Source organism: Tyto alba, unplaced genomic scaffold (assembly GCF_018691265.1).
Source record: "Tyto alba isolate M040663 unplaced genomic scaffold, T.alba_DEE_v4.0 Super-Scaffold_14, whole genome shotgun sequence".
Classification (NCBI taxonomy): Eukaryota; Metazoa; Chordata; class Aves; order Strigiformes; family Tytonidae; genus Tyto; species Tyto alba.
In genome coordinates this window covers 15,885,824-15,898,796 of record NW_024881276.1, presented here as the reverse complement: position 1 = coordinate 15,898,796, position 12,973 = coordinate 15,885,824, and the positions used below count along the sequence as shown (strand labels likewise).

The window sequence follows — 12,973 nt, the reverse complement described above, 5'->3', positions numbered from 1 at the left end:
GAACGAGACACGTGCAAATTCTTGAACTGACTGCAACAAGTAAGAGCAAGGGTTTGCAAGGCAAGGGCTCCCACCCTCCCGACACGGGGCTGTAGGAAGTTTATTGCTCAAAGCACTTTGTAATCCTTTGATGAAACGTGCTATGTAAGTGCAAAGTACTATCATTATGTGATACTTTTTTTTAAAAAAAAAAAATACCTAGGAATTCCTCAGCATTTCCCTGTTTACCTAATAGATCAGTTCTTTATAAAAATAAATATTGGGAGGACAACAGGGACAGCTCCCCCACAATTACAGTAACCAAGTTTCGTTCTTCCATGCTAAAATCTGCAGTATCTTTCAAAAACATATCAAAACACCTAAGAGAAACTGAGGGTGCATAAGAGTTGCTTAAAACTCACCTACTTTATTCCCATGGCTAGGATATCACCAGAACTTCTAAATTTCACAAATTTTTCTGTAAGGCCATAGTATTTGGCAAGGATCTGGTGAAGAACAGATTCCTAATAATCAGCAATAACCCTTACAGTAAATTTAAGGGGAAAGCACTTGGGGTTTTTCTCTTCAATTTTTTCCCTCCCTCCCTTAAATCAGGTACCAGCTATGTTATGTCCCTCCCGTTTCTACGCTATTTCCAGTTTCATGTGTTTAGACCAATGACACTTTCCAAAAGCTGGTGTACAACATCTTTATATACACTACAAATTCAGATTACCAGACTATAGTCAGACATTGAATATATAAATAACTTTGCAAACTATTTACAGGTTTTAAACTAATCAGGTTCCAAGCAACCAACACTCTTAAGGCAAACTCATTTGTATGACTGGCTGTCCGGCCTTTCAGCATTTCCTTCCCCATCCCAACCCCCCAGAAATGATAGGCAATGAACATGAAATTTAGTTACCCCCTGTCCCTGTACTGACAGAATTTCTCGTATGGATAGATGATCTAACTACTTACGATCTTTCCTCAAAACAAGAAGAAACTTAATAGAAATGCAGTTCTGTGTTTGTGTGTCAAGAAAATCATTAAGGTGCATACCAAGAAGTGGAATTCCCAACGTCTTGTAACAACATAATTTTTGTATGCACTTCACAAATGGATTTGGGAATTTGGGGAAAGCATTAGTTTAAAGCTGCACAACCCTTTGTAGAACTATGTATTTATAAGCTCATTAGACATAAGATCTTAAGAGCTCAAAGGGATTTTCTGTAACAGGTGACACTGTGCAATATAAAATGCAGCAAAGAGTGGATTTTCAAAGCGAATGTTTAACAACACGAGGATTTTTTCTTTTATACCACATTGCTGTGCAAGATACTATTCACCACTTAAAGGGATTCTGCACATTTTGCCAATCCTCATATTGCAATACAAATTGGCCATTTCAAATAGTATCTTTTTGTTACAACTTTGTATTCTTAAGTGCAATCACAGTGCAACCCCTTTTGTCAATGCATGACTGAAGCAACCAAGCATATTCTGCTGAAGCTGACAGGTTTCACATACCAAACGCGCTCAGTGCCTTCCTTTAAGTCCCAATCATCACTTTGTTCTTAGTATTTTTCAATGCCCTGATTAGGTCTTTGTTTGGAAATAATTAGCTATTGTGGTTTGAAGGATTTTTGAACAAAGCAGAGACTTTATACTGAATGCAGAGGTCATCTCCAACCGAGACAAAAGGTAGCAAATTATCGATTAGCTTTATATTTAGAAGCATCCCTTGGTTCACTGCTAGGATTGCTCCAGTCATCTGCTTCAGGTGTGGTCTTGTAGTGTCGCCATGCTGACTTATTAAAAACAGGAAGTCTTTCAAATGATTCACTTGAAAGGGCCTACAGAGAAACAAAAGCAATGGTAAGATATCATTAGAGACACCAAGAGCAAGGTGGGGAGTTTCATAGTTACAACTTCGGTATCGAACAAGTGTCTCAGCTGTCCCAGTGTTACATGTCACAACTTTATTTTGAAAATAATTTAGCTGTGACCAATCACTCTAGTCAAAGTCAAAGTACTGGTCATAGTAAAAGTTAAAAGAAGATAGTGACACTAAAATACTTCTCTTCTTTCCAGGGAGTGGCGTCTACAAATATAGCAAGAAAAAAAAAAAGGTTTGGTCAAAAACATTTCGGGGAGATCTGTCATTGATGCGGGGCAGACAGATACTTTACTTAAACATTTCACTTCAGTGATCTTTGACTCTGCCAGCACACTGATCCGTGAGAACTGACCTAGTTCAGTCCACTAGCAAGCCTGTTTCCTCTGAGAAAGCCCGTACCTTTTTCCGCCCCACCTACATGAACAGGATTAAACCCATCAGAAACTGAAGTTAGCACAGGATTCCACAACCCGCTCGCTACATAGCGTTGTCACTGTGACTCACTGTACGTCAGGGACCTGCACATGAGCTACACGCTATATTCTTTTCAATTCCCTGATGAAATTCAAGCACTTTTAACCTTAAGCCCCTGAGTAGCCTGGGATCTCCCCAAAAACATGACAACAGGATCAATACAGTCTATTGCATAAAGGTCAAGAACTGAATAGAAAAAAAAAAAGTATTAGCTAGTTCGCAAACTAACTAGTACTTGTGCTGAGTTAATATTTATAACCTTGGTTTTTAAGATTCTGTGTAACTGATTTTGATAAAATATAACAAAGATAGCAATTACGAATTTGAGAACAAGTTGAAGAGAGAAAGTCCATTCATTCAGCCTGCTATAAACAAGTTGCACTGCATTACTAGTTTATGAAAAGGTCAAATTCATACCTTCAAATAAATTACAGCATCTGAACCAACGCCTTCCATTGAGTAGAGTTTAAGGTCACCTTGAAAGTATCTAGCATACAGACGAGAAATTGGCAAGCCATAGCCAAACCCAGCCTACAGAAACACGAAAACAAGAGGAAAAACATGACAAAGTTAAAAATACAACAGATCACTGCAATCATTTATAAAACAGAAGATAGCCAAATATTAGATTTGCATCAAATTATTTTTCAAGCTTTCCTTTATTATTCAGCCTACACTACAAATTGGTATTCAGCCTTTTGAGCACTCTCCTTTTTTCCGAGGTACAATTTTTTAGTTTAAGTACAGACAAGGGAAAAATAGAGTCTTTTGTTAGGACCACCTTGTTCATTTGGCATTTTCTCAGAGGCACATAGGTATAACATGCTGCCTCCGATCATCGAAGCAAACTGATCCTCTCTACTGCTTCCTCACTACAATTATCATTGCTACCATATTCCATTATTTCTTTGGTAAAAATCAGATTTTTGACAGCATGCTTCTTCTCCCCCAAGCCTGGGATTATTATTCTCAAACGTCATCACACTTAGGAGACTACACAAGAAAGCCAGAGGCAACTCTCTTTACTTCATCTAGGTCACACCACTAAGTGGTTACTGACGGCGTGCTGCGATAGAGACCAGGAGACTACAGACAGAACAATACAGGGCAAATAATCCTCACTACTGTTTACCCACCTAACAAAAGTTCAGGATTCCACAGCACTGAATGATCTACTGAGGACTGAGACCCTCTACAGACCACACAATTTTCAAAGCATAATAGACATGACAGGTGCAAATTTTAGATTTTAAGTTTACAACACTAATATTCATAACCATAGCTGCAACAAGGTCAACACTTGGCACCTTTTCCAGACCACTCTTGTCAGAAAAAGCTGTAAAAACCCAAGCCCCTCTCATTGCAGCCAGGGAGTAAGATTTTGATCTATGTATCAACTCTTTCAGATGACTGGGTATGTGCTGAGAATCATGGTGGTTGATTATTCACCTGCCACACTCACATGTCACCCCACTGCCCCCCACCCCTCTTAACTTTTCAAGACTATCCAGAGCAATAAAGGAAGGATTCCAGACCCACAAGCATTTGAAAAGAAGGATAATAGGCAATGAAGTGATACAACTTTTCCATAAGGGTGGATTACAAGAAGAATTAGACACAAAGTTTTCGGAAGACCAATAAACTCATTCCACTGTAATATTTCTACAAAGGCAACCTGACAGAACCAAAAATCGTGCTCCAAATCTTGAAAACAAAGCCCCAAAATGATACAAAAAAAGAGAAGGCTAAGAAGGAGGACTTGTGAGCATTATACACAGCTAATATGTGGTATCACTTTATAGGAAATCCCTTGAGGGAGGGGTGAACATTAAAGAACTCGGTACGACAGTATCCATCGCAAATTCTCTTGCAGTCATCTACTATCTCTACAGTATCTTTTGACCTCTTTGCCTTGTTTTTACAGAAGTCTAAAATTAGTGATCTTAAATTGGTTACAGTTGCTCACTCAGTTCTGAGCAAAATGAAAAACACATGCCAAAGATGCCCTTTCTATTCACTCTGCTTGTCACAGTTATTAGTGTTTATTTCCACAGTTAGAACAGCTGCTTAGCTCCACTTTTTCAAAGAACAGTACGCTTTAAAAATGTAATTCTCAAAGACACCTTAGAGACACATGCATCACTTTCAAACACATCGTCTTGAAACTAGATGTATTTCTTTAACCACTAAAAAAATTGAAGTTGTTTGACTCTGGAAGAATTTTTTAAAATTGCAAAAGCCGACTTGCATCTTTTCTGGAGACCAAACAATAGATACATTATAGAAATTAAAAAGCACAGCAACTGAAAGGCAAATTGTAGATGGTACATACCCTCAGGAACAGCTCAAGTAAAAGGCAGTATCAAACAGCCCTGAAAACACATAATACTTTCCTCTTTCCAGATTTGCACCTCCTTAAAAACCCATGTCCAACTTCTGGTTGCCTCCTGCTCCTCCCAGGAAAATATTTTTATGCTCTGTCTTAGCCCACATAATTATTTCATGCTGCCCTCTACAAAAAGTTTCTCGTCAATCTTTTCTCTACATGGTCTTCAGGGTATTTTCCACAACAGATAACTCACAAGAAATATGAAGACAACAGATCTTAGATGACCACCTTGTTAAGGCAAGACCTTGCAAAAGGTCTGTTTTGCAAAAGACAATTAACAAGATGGTATTACTACATAGGTTTGTGCTTCACCTGGAGGACAGAATAGGCAATGATGGCACATCTGCCTTAAGAAGGCAAAGCTTTTTAGAGCCAACTTCTCATTAAATATTACAGTATGCATTATACAAATAGGAAATTATTAAATTTGTGTTACTAGTGTCTACAGGTTTAATTAAACCTAATTTAAGCCATGTTTCTTCCACTATAAACAAATGCTGCCAGAGAAATAATCATTAAATTCCGTAAGAAAATCTAATTATCATTAAACATTACCAAATGTTTCTAACGTTTCCACTATGTGTACAGCAGTATAGATGAACACAAGCCCTGCTAGAATTCAAATGCTGCCATGGTAACAAGGTTTCTCAGCAATTTTTGAACAACATTTGCAATGACACTGAGAAAGAATTTTCACCTATCAAAAAGATCCCTCTCTTCCACTTCCTAAGACCATGAATGTTTCATAAACTAGACAGGGGATCATATAACAAGGGGAGAGAGTGTTAGAACAGAAAAATGTCTATTTACACTGCACTGTAATTTAGTTTACAATATTACCTAAGTCAAGAATGACACAAGCACAGACCTATCTACCTTCCAGAGCACCATAATTCTTAAGTGGATTGGTCTTTGGCACCAAGCAATAAAGAATCCCTCTACATAGGTTTTGAAGAGGATTTGTGCAGAACCTTTCTGCTGAAGGATTCTCATTTCTAGACTGACATATACAAAGTAATAGATCTAGGACATAATACACAACGTGTCAAGCTTCACTGCTAAGTCCTTTTTCCTCTTAGTGGAAAGATATGCCACAGACTCACAGTTCTTGACTTTTTTCCTTCTGCACACATATAGAGATAACAGTGTAATAACTGTTCTTGACATCCAGTCATGGACAGGCATCAGTCAAACTCACATGGCTAAAGCTGCCAGGGTCACAAGAGAGGGGCATACTCTGCAGGTCTGACTACAGTGACATACAGACTGAAGCAGAAAACAAGGTCTGAAAATGGGGTAGAGTAGAAGAATACTAAGTATAAATGCCACAGAATCAAAGCAAGCAGTCTTGAAGATGAATAAACACAGGAATGCATTTCTAAAGATGCATAGGAAAGAAAGAATAGTGTGAATCCTAAAACGAACACATTTTACAATCAGAGAGCCACAAAGGAAGAGACATTTTAATAGTGAATACAACCGGTAATCAAGGCATAAGTTTATAGTGAGAACAAGTTTCAGGAAATCCTTGTAGGCTGATACAGTAAATTGCTGATCAAAAGTGAGACAGAACAAAGGCAGATTACGAATCAAGAAAGATTCTACCATTCTTGACAAAGAAAAAAGTTTGTTTGAATTAAGGCCTGTTCCCTATCACTCATCCCATTCAAGATGATTTTCTGAGAAAAAGCAAAAGTTTGAAACATATTATTAAGATGTGCTGTAGAGGTAGGAACTCAAAGATTAACATCAAGTCAATGCAGATACAGAAATGGGTTTCACAACTGTCACTGTGGCATCAAACACTGGTGAAAGCAATGCAATAAACATTGTGGCACCTAAGCAATGAACTGTAGACTAAGGCAATACCATAAAGACTTTCTGCTGAAAGTCTAAAAGGAAATTTATTCTCTCTGAAGCACTCTGAACTGGTTTCACCCTCAGTTCACTGTTAATTATTTTTATATCAGAAATAGTCACATACTCTCTGCGCCTGCCACATTTTATTAGCTAACTTCAGGTAATTCAAACACAGGAAGTATCAGCAGGAAAACAAAACAAATCACTTAAGAACATGCTAGATGAGCGTGTTCCTGAATAGGGAAAGGAAATTTTTCAAAGAACCAACTTTCTCAGCATGCTTGAAGATAAAGGATTGCATCAGAAGCAATAGAGAACAAATGATAAGAAGGGGCAAGAATACAGTATCAATATCAATCGACTTACTGAAATCCAGTCAAATGGAACAGTAGCTATGTAATTTTTATCACAATGAGCTGATTCAATAAAATAATTTAGGAGTAATTTTAATAATAATTTTAAAAATCATGCTTCCTAAAAGAATCTACGCATTCAACATTGAAATAATGCCCTGCTTAGAAGAAACTATAGGGAAATTCTCTTTGTTTGAAAACTGACCCTGATACATCTCAGAAGGGAATACCACATGAGATATTTCCAACTGAACAGGAACATACCAAGTGTTTGTATCACATGCAGGCTCACAAATTTATTTTGTTCTTAAATGTGTTTTTACAGTCCATAACTTAGATAAAAATAATTTTCAGAGTTCAATATAAGCTTGTGCATTATCAGGAGGGGTTTCTCAAGTGCTATAATTCTGACAGTGCGGCTCACCTTTCCAAAACATTTATTATAAGAAACTTAGATAAGCAGTAATTTACACACCAAAGAGGAGCTCTTTAGGATATCCACCTTTTCACTAATACGGCACTAAAAATCCTGTCCATTAACCTGTGAAAATATTGTGCTTATGTTTGTTTCCAACTCATTTTCTTCTGATACGTTTTACCTGCATAGAATTGCACACAGAGAGTTTCTTCCATGGAAAACCCGATCCAGTCGATTACAGGGAATGGAAACGTACAACCAGAATAATGCAAAGGGACATTTAAATAAATATTGCAATTGCTTACCAAAGGCACAGCTCTTGAGGGTTCCAAACTGGGCCTGGGTGCTGTTGAGTACATGTAGTTAAACAATCTGTCTATTTTTCTTAAAGGTACACCTCCACCTTGATCACTTATCTAAGAAATGAAAAGTTAAGAGTTTTCAACATTATGTTCTAAAAAAACCCTGCAAAACTCAAGCAGCATTATCTAAGTGACTTTGAAAGTGTTAAAAGAGCTACTAAGCACTTTGAGTTTGTCTAGTTTGGAGAAAAGGAAACTGCAGGGTGACCTCACTGCTCCCTATAGCTCCCTGAGGAGGGGATGTGGAAGGGGAGGTGCTGAGTTCCTCTCCCTGGGATCCAGTGACAGGAACGTGTGGGTTCAAAGCTGCATCAGTCAGGGGAGGTTCAGACTGGACATGAGGAAATGTTTCTTTACAGACAGGAGCTTTTAACACTGGCACAGGCTTCCTAGAGAGGTGGTTGATGCCCCAAGCCTGTCAGTGTTTAAGAGGCATTTGGACAGTGCCCTTAACAACATGCTTTAACTTTTGGTCAGCCCTGAAGCAGTCAAGGAGATAGACTAGATGACCGTTGTAGGTTGCTTCCAACTGAAAATATTTTACTCTAATGAATATGAAGCAAATGTCATAAGTGATACAGTAATTAATTTGTCTTTCCAAATTAAAAGCCATACTATTCTAAATCTAGCAGGTTTCTAAGCTGCATACTACTTTTAGGCATTTACCTTAATAGATAGATCTTCTTTCCCCAAAGTGACTAAGGTTTTGATCGATGGATAGGCTTCTCTCTTACCTTCATGCAATTCCACTGTAGCTCTCATTGAATTCTGAAGATAAAAGAAATACCAGGGTCTTTGATTCTAACTTCACCATATATGCTTTTTGTGACAAGTTAGAACTTGCCTTTATTTTGTTGTATCTAGATACTTTGTCCTACATTTGTACCCAAGACAGAAAAGGCTATATTTAAACAAATTCTAGAAGTCCATTATATATACTTTTATCTATTTAACATAAGAGTCAGAGAAAGTAAAACAAGAATATTTTTTTTCAGTATGAAATTCTGTAATTATGTAAGGGATGACAACACCCTTCACCTCCACCATGCAGAACACCAATAGTGATGTTCACCACAGAGAACAAGCTTTGATTTTCTCAGCCTGGGTCACATAATTGTTAAGTTACCACCTACCAATCTGACTTTATCGTATCTACTAACAGAGTTTCCACTGCCAGTCTGTCACATACTACCACTACCACTTACAGCTACAACTTGATGGTTTCATACTGTTTCATGACTTGTACCAAAACATACCTCCAAGTAGTATACAAATTCTCACCTGTTCTGCCCTAGAACTAGTGCTACAAATGGCAAAATAGGGGAGGGCTCAAATGAACACACTTGACAAATGCCAGAAATCAAGCCCAAAATACCATTATTTAGGAAAAGTTGCTCTGACCAAATACATTTTTCCCCTGAATTTCTAGTGTTCAATTGCACCACCTAGAGACCACCTATCTTATTTGAAAGCATACGATAGCTCTCCTGTGTTCAATTTTCACTGTTGTTCCAATTATTCAGAAAACACAAAACCAAAACAAAGCATGTAATTTACCCTATTCAAAGACATATCGGCTGTTTTCACAGTAAACAAAAGATGCTGATCCTAACCAGTCCTCAAATATGCAATAAAGAAGCAAGCTCATGAAAATTGCAAGGTAATGAATAGATCATCAATGTAAAATAAACTATCATGACTGTTTTAAGTTAATCGGCTGCAAAAGCACAAAAGGAAAAGTGGGAAAACAGAGAAATTTAAGTACACAAAGGCATAAGAGAGGGCTGCAAGTCTAGCTTTTAACAGTTTCAAACCCTCTTCACTTATTTAAGAATTAGCTTAAGAAAGGAAAACTGAAGTAACATTTAAGAGCTGTAACTGAAAAGAAACTCAATTCCAACAGTAATATAAGTTCACAAAATCCTTCCAAATATTAACATGTGCAACCTACCTTGAATAATTCAAATAACATATGAAACAAATGAGAAGGTACATAGACTACTTGAATAGGTTTGTTTGGAGCTTTAGCTAAAAAAAAAAAAAAAAAGAACATTTTTTTTCAAAACAGCATTTTGTAGCATTTCTATTTACAGGAATAACATGAAACTGTAGGCAAATACAAGCATGTAAGCATGTTCTAGTTTTCCAAGTGCAAGATTAGCTCCATGAAGTAAAAACCATAAATTTCAGTTGCTGCTATCACCTGAAATAACACATTGTAGTAATGATTTTCAAAGACATCTACGTCAGCGGACTGTTTAGATATAAAACTTGACTAACCAGTGGTTGGTTTCGTACTCAATGTATGTTAACTAAAAGAACTTTCCCACCTAAGTGGGAGATTTTCTTTTTCTTAACACATACAATATTTAAGCAAAATACTTGCTGCACAACATATCTTAAAATAAAAAAAAAAAATAAATCACTGTTTAAATATTCTAAAAATAACTACATATTTTCCCTTAATTAAAACATATAAAATATGAAGTATTCATAAACATCTTCAAAATATATTTCAAACGATATCACAGTTTTCTTACTCCAAATCATATCTGAATTGTTTGTCCACTATTGTCCTGTTAGCATTTCAGCAGAACTATATGGCTTTGCACAGCTCTGAATGCTAGAGTGCTAATTGATTCAGCAGAAAATAATACAGCTGCATTTCATACATTCCAACACAGTTTTGGTGCTGAAGATGCAGTCATCCCTGAACATTCAACTATCTACTGGCATTAAATTATACAGTCACAGCTTGTCAGACTCAGCAATAGTTCAGATTGAAGAAAGATCTTTAAATGTCTGCCTCAAATTGCAGGAAGATAGAAACATGAACACAGAGCATAACTGGAGTCAATTTCATTTTTGGCACTGAGGGCTGATAATACCAGTTATTACTTTAAGAGACACGGTAGTGAGAACTCCTAGGAAAAGGAGAAGACCACCAAAACAATGCTCTGCATAATTAGTTGTAAGGCAACTTGCTTTTTTATCATGTTAATTTTGTCAGAGTTCATACTCCAATTCTCTTATGCATCACCAAAACCAAGGCAGACTGATTCGTGCTTGTTTGTGGCACAGAGTACACACAGAAAACGCGTTATTGTTCCTCTTGTGAGGCAATTTGCAAAGTTACTTTCCTCATGTTGATAAGCCAGTTTAAAGGAGACAAGGAGTTCTTTCTTTGCTTCTTTTTTTGAGATCCAGTAATTTGTCTTCTCTACTGTTGGATTTTTTTTACTTAGGCCTTGAAATAAATTTTGCATTGATTCCTCTACTGCAGCACTCCGTACTTTTAGCTCTAGAATCGCTCGGTTTTGGAGGGAGTAAAGTTGGATCCTTTGGTTTTGGGAGAGGGGGGTGATAGTGATGCATCAGTGTTGACAGTATCATTTTTTGTACAGTAGTATTTCTACGATACTAAATAGCACGTTGAGCAACTCACATTCCCATATATAACTCTCTACGTTTTGAGTGTTACCTCTGTGAGACTTTTGCAATTCTTTCGCTGAAGTTTGGAAACATCACAGTCTTACATTGAAAAGATGTCCAAAATTTGTGAGAGGATCACTCAAGACCATTTATTTTTTTTACCTTAATAAAAAAATTCTACCTTTTGTCAATAAAAGTTACGAACAAAAAATCAGTCAATACATTAACAAGGACTGTCTCATCAGTTTCATAGCATCCAATTTTCATCTTTGCAATCAACTTGAAACACATTTTCATGTGAGAAGTTTATGATAGGACTTAAAGCATAGACTATGTAAAAAAATTTCAGATTTTGCCATCTTACATAGAAGAGCTCACCATCACTGGTACAGACTGACAGTGGAATTTGTAAGCATACTACAAAATGAAACAAATTTCAGCTCTATTAAAAGATTACTTAGAAGGCAGGCATGTTTCTTTCCCAGTTATATGGATTCTTGGCCACTTTATTTTCCTTAAAGTGATAGAGAATTCAGCAGACGGCACTCTGCATTGAGCATCAACAAGTAAACGTGTCATGACAATAAACTATAATTCCAGTGTCTCTGGGCACCTGAATTATAGTTTACAGGACTGTCGAGTTCAAATTAACTTACAAATAATTAACAAAACTAGAAATCACAGATATTAGAAGTGCTCTTTCTTACATACATCACAAATTAATTTCACAATTACCATTGAATTCTTCAACTTCCAGATCAGGTGCCACCAGATAGTACTGTTCACATAACATCTTAGCTGTTTCATAAGCATCTACAAAACAAAAAAACAGAACACCAGTTTATGAAAATCATCTGGAGACAACTAGCAAAGTTCATCCTGTATGTGAACACTACAAGCAGAACACTCCTTTTAGTAACTAGTTTACAAATGTGAATCTGGCATCCATGCTAATCCCTTTTTCTCAGTATGCTTATAGCTCATTTGTCAAGAAAGGGCAAATTCTATTTAAAGCCCTACAAACTAAAGCAGATTACTAGAGATGAGCTATTTTTCGTCTTTGTTTAGGGCTTGAAAACCAGAAGGGTATAATCTTAGGCTGGCCATAATATCTACTTATTTGTCATGCACTGATCACAATTTAACACTTGTTCTTTCCATCTCAAATAAAAAAGGATGACATTGCAACCATAAATTCAGTTTTTCCAAACACAATACTATTTACAATACTTGATTTTCAAGGTCTTTTGTGGGGAAAGCTGGAATCTTTAAGATTCATCACTTTTTCCTACTGAACCAAAAAAAAAAAAGCCTTTTCATAATCCAAATCAGCAAGAAAGTTTAAGTCGTCTTTTGTTTGAAAGATTTCTTAGTGGTTCTAAGTATTCACTGGTACCTCATTTGCAAAAATATGTTAGAAACAAGTAGCAAGTGTTAGTTTAAAGAGAAACCACAAACTCAAAGATGTTCTAACTATGTTGTTTAAGCTACCTTAATGAAAGTGTCTTCCTCATAATGTGTGGGCTAGGAGCAAGCACATAAATAAATGTGCAGTTCTGCAGACAGAGAAATTTGCTATGATACCATAACAATTGCATTTGACCTCACCCTCCATGTACCTTCTTCCTCCTGTCCAAAGTGACACTACAAAAGAAAAGTCACTGCCAAGACTCAGGGCTATGTGACAAGCACAAATAAAGTAAAATCACTAGTCCCCAGAAAGGGCTGTTACCTATAATTGTCCTCCTTCAAGATGTCTACAGAAATAAACTATAATGTGTCCTGTTATCTGAAAAAAATTTC

At 36.7% G+C, this 12,973-nt stretch overlaps 1 protein-coding gene across 1 annotated transcript in view; it reads right to left on the bottom strand.

Annotated features, from left to right (window-relative positions):
* Window positions 1-190: 190 nt before the first annotated feature.
* The window catches only part of PDK3 (pyruvate dehydrogenase kinase 3), a 56,408-nt gene continuing 43,625 nt past the window's right edge, over window positions 191-12,973 (bottom strand). The window contains exons 6-11 of the mRNA XM_033010072.2: window positions 11,906-11,983; window positions 9,690-9,766; window positions 8,405-8,506; window positions 7,682-7,792; window positions 2,774-2,887; window positions 191-1,838 (exon numbers count right to left, since the gene is read on the bottom strand). Of these exons, the coding sequence (XP_032865963.2) occupies window positions 1,695-1,838; window positions 2,774-2,887; window positions 7,682-7,792; window positions 8,405-8,506; window positions 9,690-9,766; window positions 11,906-11,983 (626 nt within the window). The 3' untranslated portion in view covers window positions 191-1,694. The remainder of the gene's footprint in view (window positions 1,839-2,773; window positions 2,888-7,681; window positions 7,793-8,404; window positions 8,507-9,689; window positions 9,767-11,905; window positions 11,984-12,973) is intronic.